Source organism: Elaeis guineensis, chromosome 8, assembly GCF_000442705.2.
Source record: "Elaeis guineensis isolate ETL-2024a chromosome 8, EG11, whole genome shotgun sequence".
NCBI classification, from domain to species: domain Eukaryota; kingdom Viridiplantae; phylum Streptophyta; class Magnoliopsida; order Arecales; family Arecaceae; genus Elaeis; species Elaeis guineensis.
The window spans coordinates 11947790-11961472 of NC_026000.2; the positions used below are offsets into that span (position 1 = coordinate 11947790).

Genomic DNA, 13683 nt, shown 5'->3' on the forward strand with positions numbered 1-13683 from the left:
GCTAAGAGGATAGGAGCAAGGATCAGAAAGAGGTGATTGTTTGAGGGGCAATAAGCCGCGTGTGTATGTGTTGGGAGGGTGGACGTGGTAAATTTGCTATTATAGTTTTAATTTTAATTTAATCATAATATTATATTAATACGATAATTTATTTGCATCATTCATATTCACTATCTAATAAGATTTTAGATCTCATGGAATAAATTATCTTAATTTTTTAATGGAATAAGATGTATCGCCAATCCATCCTATTCTAATATTTGGAACCGAAAATATTCCAAGATATGTCAATTAGGATATTGAGATGATAGTAAAATCATCTTGTCCCAACATATGAGATAGTATATCATCTTGATGTTCTACAGTATATCTTATTGAGATTTGAATCCTTGCTCTCAACTATATTCTATAAGTCTATTAATGCATGACACCACAATATCTAGAAACAGTATATTTTAGCTTTAAATCGAGTAGGACAAATTATTAGTTCTTAATGCTTTTAATTGAACTTGCTATTTGAAAAATGCCATCCAATTTACTACAGTTTGGCTCACTCAAGCTCCAGTGAAGTAATCCAACCTAGTGTATTTTGAATGCAATACAAATTATATAAGCGATATATGCATGCATGGAAAGCATGAAAGGCTTTTTTTGTGGAAGCGAGTATCAACAGCCTCGATCCCGAGTTCCATGAAGCATTCTTGCAAGCGTAAAATTTATCACGTCTCTGTTGCAACAATAAATTTTATTTTTTAATATTTTTAATTATTAAGTGATGAAAAAAAGAAGAAGATATTTGTTTTTATTTTTTTTCTTCTTACTATCAAGAGTGCGTATAAGGATCTATAAATACAGATATGTAGACCCAAATATAGATAGGAAATAACAAGAATATGCCAGAGAATAATCAAGAATATGCTAAAGAATAAATCTCTGGACCTTTACTTGGATAGTTTTTCAATTAAGTTCAATCTTTCCAATACTCTCCCTCAAGATGAGGCGAAGATATCTCGAAGCTCCATCTTGTCAATCAATCCAGAAAAAGACAATGAGCTAAGCCCTTTGGTTACAATCATGATCAGAAGACCGAATATAGGTAATGTAGATCTGGCCCTGATTAATCTTTTCCTTGATAAAATGACGGTCAATCTCGATGTGTTTGGTACGATCATGCTGTATCGGATTGCTTACAATCTCAATTGCTGCTTTGTTGTCACAATACAACCGAAGAGAAAATTTGTTTAGAAGTTGTAATTTCTGAAGCAACTTCTGAAGTCAAAGAAGTTCACATATGCCTAAAGCCATTGCTCTATATTCAGCTTCTGCTGATGATCTAGCCACCACTGACTGTTTGTTACTTCTCCAGGTAACTAAATTACCCCCTACATATGTACAATACCCAGAAGTAGATCGCCTATCATCCAATGACCCAACCCAATCTGCATCAGTGAATCCCTCTACCTGGAAGGTGTTGTGTTGTGAGAACAACAAACCACGATCAGGACATCCTTTCAGGTAGCGTAATACTCTGAAAGCTCTCTTCATGTGTGATTCTCGTGGATCATGCATGTATTGACTGATGACACTGACAGCATAGGCTATATCTGATCTTGTATGTAAAAGATATATCAACCTTCCAACCAACCGCTGGTACTTTTCTCGATCAACAGAAGCTCCACCATCTGTCACTGTTCGATGATTCTGATTTATTGGAGTAGTCGCAGGCTTACACCCTAACATCCCAGTCTCAGAAAGTAAATCTAGTACATACTTTCATTGTGACAGAAAAATACCTTTGGATGATCGTCCAATTTTTATGCCCAAAAAATATCTTAGTGGACCCAGATCTTTTACCTCAAATGCTTGCTTTAGTTTTCTTTTGAGTTGTTTAATCTCATGATAATCATCTCCTGTTATTACAATATCATCAACATAAATCAAGAGTATAGTTTTCTTTCCCTTGAGATGCCTATAGAATAGAGTATCATCTGCATTACTCTATTTATATCACATTCCTTTTACAGTCCGACTAAATCGATCAAACCATGTTCGAGGAGACTGTTTAAGGCCATAAAGTGAGCGCTTTAGTTTGCAGACTTTTCCAATAGTTGCTCTAGTCTCAAATCCTGGTGGTATTTGCATGTATACTTCCTTCTGAAGATCTCCATGAAGAAATGCATTCTTCACATCTAACTGATATAATTTCCAGCCAAAATTAGCAGCACATGATATCAATGTTCGAACAGAGTTCATCTTGGCCACTGGAGCAAAGATTTCATCATAGTCTACTCCATATATTTGAGTGTAGCCCTTTGCTACTAGCCGAGCTTTGTATCTTTCCATCTTGCCTTCTGGAGTCTGCTTTATAGTGTACACCCACTTACACCTTACAGGATGCTTACCAGCTGGTAGAGTGACCAGATCCCACGTCTGATTTTTGGATAAAGCAGTCATCTCTTCTAACATTGCTTCCTTCCACTTAGGTTCTGCCATAGCCTTTTGCCAGGTACTAGGAATACAGACAGAGTCTAATGCAGCTACAAAGCTTTGATAAGATGGAGACACATTCTTATATGAAACATAGTTAGCGATATCATAACGGTAATGAGCAGGAGGAACAATTGAGCGAGTACCCTTTCGTTTTGGAATAGAAATATTAAAATTAGAAATGGAAGGAGTAGTAGAAATATTGTTACCATTAGGAGACTCTGGAGAAGAAGCTTCAAGCGGTGGAGATACCTGAGCAGTTGGTGGTGAATGCACACTGGACTCTTCTTCACTAAACTCTTCTTCTTTCTCAATATTAGGCTCCCTCTGAACATCATTACTATGATACTCCTCCTGGGCATCAGAATTTTTTGGTGTGTATAGAAAGTCACCCGGAAGAAGTAATTCTGGTGTCTTATTATCAGATAGACGACTTTCATAATAAGCTTCAGTTTCTCGAAAAGTAACATCCATAGTAACAAGCATTCGCCGCTCAGGGGGATAATAGCACTTGTATCCCTTTTAAGTAGCAGGGTAACCGACAAAGACATATTTTAATGCTCGTGGATCTAGTTTTCCTACTGAAGGTCTATGATCGCGAGCAAAACAAACACATCCAAAGATCCTAGGAGTGACTACATAATCAGTAGACCCTTTCAAACATTGTATGGGGGACTTAAACCCGAGTGTTCTTAGAGGCATACGATTGATCAAGTAAGCCGCGGTCAAGACAGCCTCACCCCACAAAAATTTAGGAACTTGCATGGTAAAAAGTAAGGATCGGGCTACTTCCAATAAGTATCGATTTTTTCTTTCGGCAACTCCATTTTGAGCAGGAGTATCAACACAAGTGGTTTGATGAATAATTTCGTGAGTGTGAAGATACGCACGGAACTCCTGATTAATATATTCTGTGCCATTGTCAGAACGTAGAATTTTAATTTTGACACCAAATTGAGTACCTACAAGTTTATAAAACTCTTTAAAGCAGTTTAAAACTTCCGTCTTTTTTTTCAATAAATAGACCCAAGTCACTCGACTAAAACAATCAATGAAGGTAACAAACCACCTATGGCCCATGAGAATATTAGTACTACATGGTCCCCATACATCAGAGTGAATTAAAATAAAAGATTTAGAACTTCTAATTTCAGATATAGGAAATACTGCTCTGGTGTGTTTAGCCAACTCACAATGATCACAAACTAACAAATTTTTATTGCATTTAGTTGATAAAGACGAAAATAAGCGACTAAGAATAGAAAAAAGAATGTGACCCAGCCTACGATGATGTAACATAAGTTCTGAAATGGTACCTTCAACAGACAATGCATATCCCGTCAAAGAAGAGTTCATATTTTTTTCATCAGTTGATAGATAATAGAGTCCATTGTGCAGTCTACCACCCCCGAGTATCTTCCCCATTTTCAGCTCTTGAAATAGACAATGAGAAGGCCAAAAAGTGACAGAGTAATTCAAATCTCTAGTAACAGAGCTGATAGAGAGTAAATTTGTAGGAAAGGATGGAACATGCAATACTGATGATAATCTTAAATTAGGAGTACAGTCAATGGATCATTTTCTTGAGACAGGGGTAAAGGATCCATCAGCTATTCGGACCTTGTCATATCCTGAACATGGTGAATAGGAAATAAAACTATTAGATGCCCCTGTCATGTGACTGGATGCTCCTGAGTCTATTACCCAGGAGTTGGATATTCCGCAAGTAAGTGCATGTGATAATTTATATAGAGTACCTGAGTGTGCAAAAAGAGAGGAGTCAAGATATCCGTCCTGGTGGCTAGACTGTTCCAGAGTAGGTGTGGTGTTAGAAGATGATTCATACTTTTCCATCATTCATCGAAATGTCTGATACTCTTCTGCAGATAAGCTGTGTACAGCACTCTCGGTCTCTTCAGAAAGATTGGCTTGGGCAGGTCCACGAACATGATTCTGTCTTCCAGTCCTTCCACCACTACGACGACCACCACGGTCCCGACTACCACGCCCAAGTTGATTTGGGCGGCCATGGAGATCCCAGCAAAATGCCTTAGTGTGCCCAGGCTTTTTACAATAAAAACATACCTTCTCACCTACCTGCTGTGGCTGTACAGTAAGAGCTGATCTTACAGAACTATTGAAGTCAGCAGTCACTCATCGCCGTATCTCCTCGCTTAAAATAATAGAGAAGACTTGACCTAAACTAGGTAAAATATCTCTGACGAGAAGCTGAACTCTGACAGATTCATATTCTAGATTCAGACCATATAGAAAGTCCTGAACCCGTTCTTCTTCTAAATATTTCTGAAATCCATCAACATCGATGGAGCATTATGGAACAAAAGTTCTATAATGATCAGCTTCAGACCAGAGACGTTTCAACTCGGTGGCATATTCAGTGATAGATAAATCTCCCTGACGAAGCTGACATAATTGAGAATGGATCTCAAATGCTTAAGCAGAATTCTGTTTTTGTGAGAACATTTGGGCCACCGTCTCCCAGACTTCCTGTGCAGTTTCCAGCAGTTGCACACTTCTGGCCACATTCGGTGTCATGGTATTTAGAAGAAATGTCAGAACAGCAGAGTTCTCCATTCTCCATTGAGCCATATCCTGCTCATTATTAGCAGGTTTCCTCTTTGTGTCGGTGAGATATCCCTCCAAACCTCACTCTTGTACAAGTAGACGAGTGCTCCTCTCCCATTGTAAATATGTCGCTGGGCCATCAAGTTTTACAGTCACTTGAAGAGCATTCAGCGATCCACTATCTCTTGACGAACCCCCTAATCGAGTGGTAACTGTAATAAGCCGATCCAGTAGACCTTTAAGATCTTGCATAGTAATTGGATTGGCCATACAAACAAAATACGAACGATAATCTCACTAACACACTATTAATGAATCACCAAACACACGAATTACCAGAGACACACTATCAATGAATCACCAAACACACAAATCACCGGACATACCGTAACTGCAGGCTTCTTAAGTATCTAGCCATAAAAGTTTTCTCCTTTTTTTTGTTTTTTTTATTTTTTTATTTTTTTATTTTTTTTGTTTTTTTATTTTTTTATTTTTTTTATTTTTTTATTTTTTTTAAATAAAATAAATAAAAGGTTAAAAGAAGGAACTGTGGTTTTATTTGTTACCGATTATGTATCCCGTGAAGCACGGGATTGTCGAGGGTGATGCCGTCATCGGTGACGCCGTCGGCAAGGAAGGCGGTAGCTGGTGTCTGGGACTCGACCGTGAAGAGGTTTTGGTGGAGGCGTTGGAGAGATTTCGGGGCTGCGGTGGCGAGCTGCGGATGGACTCGATGGAAGCGGAGGCTTCGGAGGGATTTTGGCCGGGAAGAAAGGGGGCTGTGGTGACTGGGAAGAAGGAGGTTGCGGATGGACTCGGCGGAGGGCAGCTCGTGGAAGGATCGGATGGCGGCGATGGTCCGATCAAGCACCGGGAGCGAGATGCCGTGGTTGGTGATCTGGAAGAAATCCCAGTCGTGGGAGGCGGCGCGGATGAGATCGACGGGTCGATGGTGGGGATGATGGGCTTGGCGGAGGCGGCCGGAGAGGAAGGGAGCTGCGATAGCTGCGGCGGCAGCGGTTCGCTGTGAATCAGGAGGAAGAAGGAGCGGTGGCAGCGATAGAGGCAGTATCAGCAGTGGAGGGAAGAGAAGGGTTTTAAGAAGGGGAAGAAAAAAATGAAAGAGAAGGATTTTAAGAAGGGGAAGAAAAAAATGGATCAGAACCTGAGTGCTCTGATACCATGATGAAAAAGAGAAGGAGATATTTGTTTTTATTTTTTTTCTTCTTACTATCAAGAGTGCGTACAAGGACCTATAAATACAGATATGTAGACCCAAATATAGATAGGGAATAACAAGAATATGCCAGAGAATAATCAAGAATATGCTAAAGAATAAATCCCTGGACCTTTAATTGGATAGTTTTCCAATTAAGTTCAATCCTTCCAATATTAAGAAATCATATGAGCTGATTCAACGGATAGCTAGTTGAAACTTGAGACAGTCATTACTTATGTCTTCCTATACTATTTGAATAATACAATATGAATAGAATATCATTATGAGGTAAGGTGTTTTTGAGAGTTGTTGCAATCAAAGGTCAAGAATTTGAATAGTTCGGATAGTTGGCTCATGCCTTTGCGTCTGCATACATAAGGTATTGTTTGCTTTGATTTTGACCATCTTTAGACTTCAGTAAGTCTATGACCATTTGGAGCCTTATGGTTTTGTCCTTTAAAAAAATACTTCATGTGGAAGAGAAGGTTCCAATTCATACTTCTTTTTAACTCACAACTGATGTGGGACTAAAGATGCCCTTTCCTCTACAATATAACCTTCTAGTCAAGAGAGAGTATGTGTGGGCATGAGGTAATTCCACAGACGATGGTCAAAGGTCAAATGGTTCGGACAATTAGTTTATACCTTTATATCCGTATACGTGAGGTATTGTCTACTTTGACTCTGATTATCTTTGGATTTCAATGAGCTCTATGGTCATTTAGAGCTTCACGATTTTATCTTTTAAAAATAAATAAAAATATTTCAATTCATATAAGTCATACATCCTCTTGACTTATAATCGATATGAGATGAAAGATGTCCTTCCTCCCATAATAAAAATAATTAACATTTAACTCGAAGGATGAAGAATGTTCGATGATATATGCCTTCATACTATTCAAGGTCCTAATAAAAGCTTGTCCAACTGTGCGCTTGTATATTTAAGAAGTTTCTTGAAAAAAAAAAAAACACACAAGAGGAGTAAATTTTGTCCGCTATTTTTTTTATATTTTTATTGTAAGATATTTTAGGGTAAACCGGGTTTATTCAAAAACATTCTCGACATTCACTTATTACCATTTTCTTATCGTTAGGCTTGACATTCATGCATCAGCTGTAGCATTTAAGAGGTGCTAGGTGAGGTGTACGAGATCATGACGGTGGATGATTAATTATTCAATTTTTTGAATAAAAAGATAATATATTCCCATTATGCCTGAAAATACTAAACAAGATCAGGCACGTGCAAAATGTCATTTCTCAATTTCTCATTGTTAAATTAATTGAGGATTCGAAACATGATGTAGCTTCGTGTTTTCTTCTCATCTTACTCATGTCCTGAACAATTACTACATGCATACATGCAGAAATAATACAGTAATAATAATCGATATAATTTGAAAAATCCAAAGAATAACTTAAAGAGTATTTCCTTATAGAAAAGGAATACTACCATGCTCGTGAGCCCATAATACTAGTAGAAAATTAGAGCACGACACTCATGAAATCAATTGCTATCTTTGGGCTGTCAAAAAAACAGAAGGGTGACCCCTTCTATGCGCACCACATCTCTGTCATTGTAGCTTTATTAGAAAAGAAAGGGCAAAATCTCAAGAAAAGTTATAATGAAAGAGAAAGGTTAACAGGTGGCTGCCTCTTTATCATGAAAAATTCCAACTATCGATCCATAATAGAATAGACAGTGATGCACAACTTCGTTCGCTAATTTGGGCCAACATAAAATATCTGAGTAAAATCAAATTGCGAAAAAACTTCAACCCAACTTACTTTCTTGAAGTGTTACCATGACCATTAATTTTGAACCCAAAAAAAAAAAAAAACCGGTGAGGCCTTTATGGACCCGGAATTTACCAAAAGATTTTTTCCTTTCTAGTTTTACAAGACCGACACGATCAGGGGAGAATCCAAGGGAAACTTTTTTATTTCATATCAGCCTAACAAAAATATCTAAAACGAATATAAACAGCTTGGTGGAAGCCTGGAAGGCCGTGAGTCCACGACGCCCGCACCCATAAAATCCCCGCTCGTTCTTTTTCCTGTTCCAATTAAGACCACTACTAAATATGCTCCTAGGTCCCACGCTTTCCATCCTTCAATTCCCTTGTCAATAATAATTCCAGATATATTCTCAGATTCTCCTCGTCTCTCCCATTGCCTCCGATTATATTCTCTGCTCCTTTCGTCTTGGGTTTGGATTTCTTAAATTGCTCGATTCTCTGGGCTGCGTGAAGAACCGCCATGTGTGTGGAGGATAAGATCGACAAGGAAGCGGAAGGGATCGAAAAGTTGGGATTTTGCGGTGCCGAACTTGAGAAAAATCAGATTTTTGCCGGTTCTCCTGTAAGTGTTCGGTTCTTCCATCTTGTTCCAAGTTTTCGTTTTTTTTTATTTTTTTGGTACTCTTCTTTTTGGGAGAAGATGGATTCTGGACGGGTGAGTGTTCTCCGTGGAGCTATTATTTTCTGGGTGCTCTTCTATGTCGTTCAGTTGGTGCATGCTTCCTTCTCTACAATCTCTCTGTTCTTTTCCCGAATTCAAGTTTCATTTTTACGATTTTTTTCTTTTTTTGAGCTTCTGTGCTAATAGTAATTGCAAACTTGCAATTGGCTTGTCTCAGCTTCCTCTGTCTTATTGGGTTTCTCACTTTTGTGATTTAAAAAAAAAAAAATCAAATTTTCCTCCATTTTCTTGGATTCGTACAGCATCTTTTTATTTTTTCAGAATTTTAGTTGCTTTCCATATTTTAGACTATAGGTTGTATTTTTGTTAGCCCTTCCACATATAGGGAGTGCTGCTCCTTTTTTTTTAATAACTAAAGTCTGTTCCTAAATAAGTTATATTCATCTGATGAAGTTTGTGGTTTAGCATGATTATTAATAGTTGATAGAAATATGAAGAAGTGGAGTCATTGATAAGTTTCATATGCCTCTTCATCAAAAAAGATAAGTTTCATGCCTTTTCACAACCTTGCTCTATTACTGATAGTTATTAGTACCATGGCTCCTTTCGGTTTCATATTAGAAATAAGAAGAACTGCAGTGACTTATTGAAACTGGGTTCTTTCTCTGATATAAAATTGCATTTGTTGGATCGACATACTATATGGGAACATCCACAAATCCAGAATCATTTGGTGGGTAATTGGGTAACTTTCCACTTATTGATTTCCATGGTTTATCTGTGATTTTGTATATCTGTCTACACAAGCAAGCATATGTGAGTGTTTAAGACTGTCCAACAAGTGAACCATTTGCATGTGGGTTTGTGTTTAGTGTGAAATCTGGCTCAACAGGGGTTCTCTCAATTGGTAAGTAAGTTGAGCTTGTGGCCTATCTTCTTCGCATTCAGCTTGATTTAGCTTGAAATTGTACAGATTAATGTTTACTCAGTAAGAAAAATTTAAGTTGTCAAATTAAAATCTAAACAGAGCCTAGTCCAGAAAGCCCTGGGTGATTTTGGGCTCTCACCGATATCTTAGACAAACCCTTTTATGAACATCTCAAGTTGAACTGGAAATTAGTTGCATTGATCTCGAGCTTGTTTTGATTACAACACAAACAAAGCTTGATCATGGCTTAGCTTGCCCAAGCTCTGCTGACATCCCAAGGTGCATGCTTGCTGAAACCATATTTGACTAAACCCAAAAATTTTACATGATCCATACCATACATTCTCTTAATTTCAACCATTATTAAATATAAAAGAAATCTATACGGCAGGCCTTGGTGCAACAGTAAGGTTGCTCCACTATGACTTGGATGTTATGGATTTGGAACATGCAATCAACTTTTTCGCATGCAACATCTGACCCCTCCTGACCTGCAGTTGTGGGAGCCTCGTGCATTGAAATGCCCTATTGAATATAATAGAAGTGAATAATAATATATTTAAAATACCTCTGGCTTTTCTAACTTGAAACAAGTATTTCACTGAAGCACCGCAAAATCGATAATAATGTAGGCTTAAATTATCCTCTTAAACTGAAAAAAAGAGTGAAAATAATGTTTTATCTATGATTTGTCACTTCTATCAGCACTACTCATCCAACAATAATAAATGGACCACCCACATCATTTGTTTAGTTTGTTGCATTGACCTCATTTAACCTTCTTCTGGCTGATGATCAAGCAATGCGCTGTACAAATAATCATGGGCATATTGTTGGTTGACATCAAACATCACCAAGTAGTAAAGATAAACAGTTGGAGGTTGGAGCAAGAGGTTGACGACCAAATTCAGTTGCACTGATTTGTGCTTATACTCATATTTGTACATTCATTGTGCTTGTATTCATTCATATTTGTAAATTCAGTCGCTAGACAGTGATTCAGGCATTTGATAGCTCCGGATATGCTGAAGTTGGTAAGAGTGAGGAGATCAATTGCATCGTCAATCAATGATCTTTCACCACCAATTCATTTAAACTTATCCTTGATATCACTGTCTATCCCATTTCTATCAAATATGCTTCCCATGCATGCTTTAGATTGTATGGTAATATCTAGTTGCTAAGTTTAACAAAAAATGGTTCATGCATGATCTTAAAAGGAAGTCTGGAAAAAAGAAAGGTTTGTAAGATCTGAGAAATAAAGTCATGAAAGTTAAGAACCCTGCCATTCTTAAGAAGGCCTGATATCAAGTTTTATCACTATTGATTGTCATAAAGTTCATGTACAGCTGAATGGTACTTGCAGTATTTGCTTGTCTTGACCAATTTGCACCTAGATCTAACTAAATTTGATGCTAGTAAGGTTTAACATGATTGCAATATTAACTTAAACACAACATTTACTTCACTACTTCTCGTCAACCTTTTCCTCTGCTTACTATCTATGCTGCAATCACAATATGTGCTTGTTCTTGTTTATAGAAATGGTAAGAATGCTGTATGAATTGAGAATGTCATGCAATAAGAACATGCACTTACAAACACAGAAGATACTCACGTATATCCTTTGAATCCTTGAATGGGTGAAATAATTTCTTAGTGCAATTTTTGTTCCTTCTGCTCATTCTCCTTATTCAAATTACCACTATGCTATCTGTGTCAGATGGAAAAAATATCTGAGAATGCAATGGCCATGGACAGCAACAGTAGTCAGATAATCGACTTCGTACCCATCGTTCGATCAGGGGAATGGTCTGACATTGGCAGCCGCAAGAATATGGAAGATACTCATGTATGCATTGCTGATCTAGCTAAGAAGTTTGGACACCATTCTCTGGATAGAGAAGTTGTTTCCTTCTATGGAGTAAGTAATAGTCAGCTCATCGTTGCTTTGTGTTCAGTTGTATATTCATGTCTGGTCTTTGTGTTATGTGCTTGTTATGATCGATCATGACACTGATAGGTTTATATCCAGCTGTAGTTCGAGACTGTGCAATCCCGTAAGGACATAAATATGCAACATTGTACACCTATACTCAGTCCAACAACTGAGGTCAATTTACCTGCAAACTGTTAACATTGGCAGTAGTTAGTAATTGAAGTGCTTCCAGCAAAGATTTCTACCATCACCTTTTTTCCGGATTATATGGTAGTTGGAATTGTATTCTCTCTCTTCTTTTTTTTTGAGGAAGAATTGAATCAGATTTTTCATTTTTCAGAAAATATAACTTTGCTACCATTGGTATTTGTCTTATCTTTTTTCTTCTCTGGGATGGCTTTTCAATGATCTAGTTCATGCAAGAACCTAACCATCTAAAGTTAACTTTGTTCCGTTTTTTGTTGTCAGGTATTTGATGGACATGGAGGAACAGGTGCGGCTCATTTTGTTCGTGACAATTTACCAAGGGTCATCGTGGAGGATTCTGATTTCCCTCTTAAACTCGAAAAGGTAGTTTCAAGGTCATTTATGCAAACTGATACACAATTTGCAAAGACATGCTCTGTTCAATCAACCCTGTCTTCTGGCACAACAGCGCTTACAGCAATGATATTTGGAAGGTGAATTTCCTTGCAACTCACTGCTTTCCTTGGTGCATGAATATTTCTAATTTTTCTATGTAATCAAATGATAGCAACAAATGTCTATACTAGCTGTGATTGTTCAATAAAATGGGAATACCATTCTTCCTTTATGAGTTCCATCACAAAGGTCACTTTGTTGTTTTAAGACATTGTGAACTAATATGATGTTAATTCTTTTAATAATTTCTTAAAGACAATCACATTTTTCTTTATGGTTAAATTGTTATATATTCAAAAAAAAAAAAAAAAAAAAACTCCCAAATAATTCAGATCCTAATTTTCATTTGTTTCAATATTGTTGTGAATTTATTCCTTAATTATACTTTTTATTAATTTTTCTTTGACGGATAAGTATATCTTATGTTTCTTTTATGCTCTTAGCATGGATATTCTAATTTCTGTTGGCAATGATTGCAAAAATTTTGTTAATGGCAGATCTCTATTAGTTGCAAATGCTGGGGACTGTCGGGCAGTGCTTTCACGACTTGGGGTGGCAATAGAAATGTCCAAGGATCATAGGCCCTGCTGTATCAAAGAAAGAAAGCGCATCGAATCCCTTGGTGGGTATGTTGATGATGGCTACTTAAATGGTCAGCTCGGTGTGACCCGAGCTCTTGGTGATTGGCACATTGAAGGGATGAAGGAGTCTAGCCAAGCAGGTGGGCCTTTAAGTGCTGAACCAGAGCTAAAGATGATCACATTAACAAAAGAGGATGAGTTCTTGATAATAGGTAGTGATGGCATATGGGATGTTTTCTCAAACCAAAATGTGGTGGACTTTGCACGGAGGAGGCTCCAAGAGCACAATGATGTCAAGAAGTGCTGCAAGGAATTGGTGGGGGAGGCCATAAGGCGAGGTGCTATGGACAATCTGACCGTCGTAATGGTATGCTTTCATTTGGAACCTCCAGCTCAAATCATGGTGCGTAGAGGTAGAATACAAAGGACCATATCTGCTGAGGCCCTTCAAAGCATCAAGTGCCTGTTAGAAGAAAAGAAATGAACATCAGTAACTACTTACATTAACTTTTGATCTTGAGCTTATTTAAATTGCTGAGGCTAGTAACTGTACCGAAAAGCTTTCATGTAGAAATAAGAGCAGATACTTTGTTGTTATCTTTAGCATATGAGCATATATCTTGTACTTCTAGCAAGCTTTAGACCTTAAATTAGCTTGATAGTAGAAGTGGTCAGCAGAACTTGATGATCTTGGTAAAGGGTTTTGTATGATTGGGATGTATGTAATACATGGAAAATACTGGTTCAGATATTAATCAACTATTGCAGAGCACCAATTTAATGGACATGAGATTTTAGCCCAAGGATCCACTCATATGTTGTTTTGTCATTTCGGATCGGAACTAATGCATGACCAGAACTTGCTGGGAACAGACCA

General features: G+C 37.6%; 1 protein-coding gene across 1 annotated transcript; it reads left to right on the plus strand.

The window, feature by feature from the left end:
- Positions 1–8416: 8416 nt before the first annotated feature.
- LOC105050094 (probable protein phosphatase 2C 27) lies at positions 8417–13409 on the plus strand. The gene is made up of 4 exons (XM_010929963.2): positions 8417–8656; positions 11368–11568; positions 12052–12263; positions 12723–13409. The coding sequence occupies exons 1-4, from the start codon at positions 8555–8557 to the stop codon at positions 13288–13290; spliced, it is 1083 nt and encodes a 360-aa protein (XP_010928265.1). The 5' UTR covers positions 8417–8554; the 3' UTR covers positions 13291–13409.
- Positions 13410–13683: the final 274 nt, after the last annotated feature.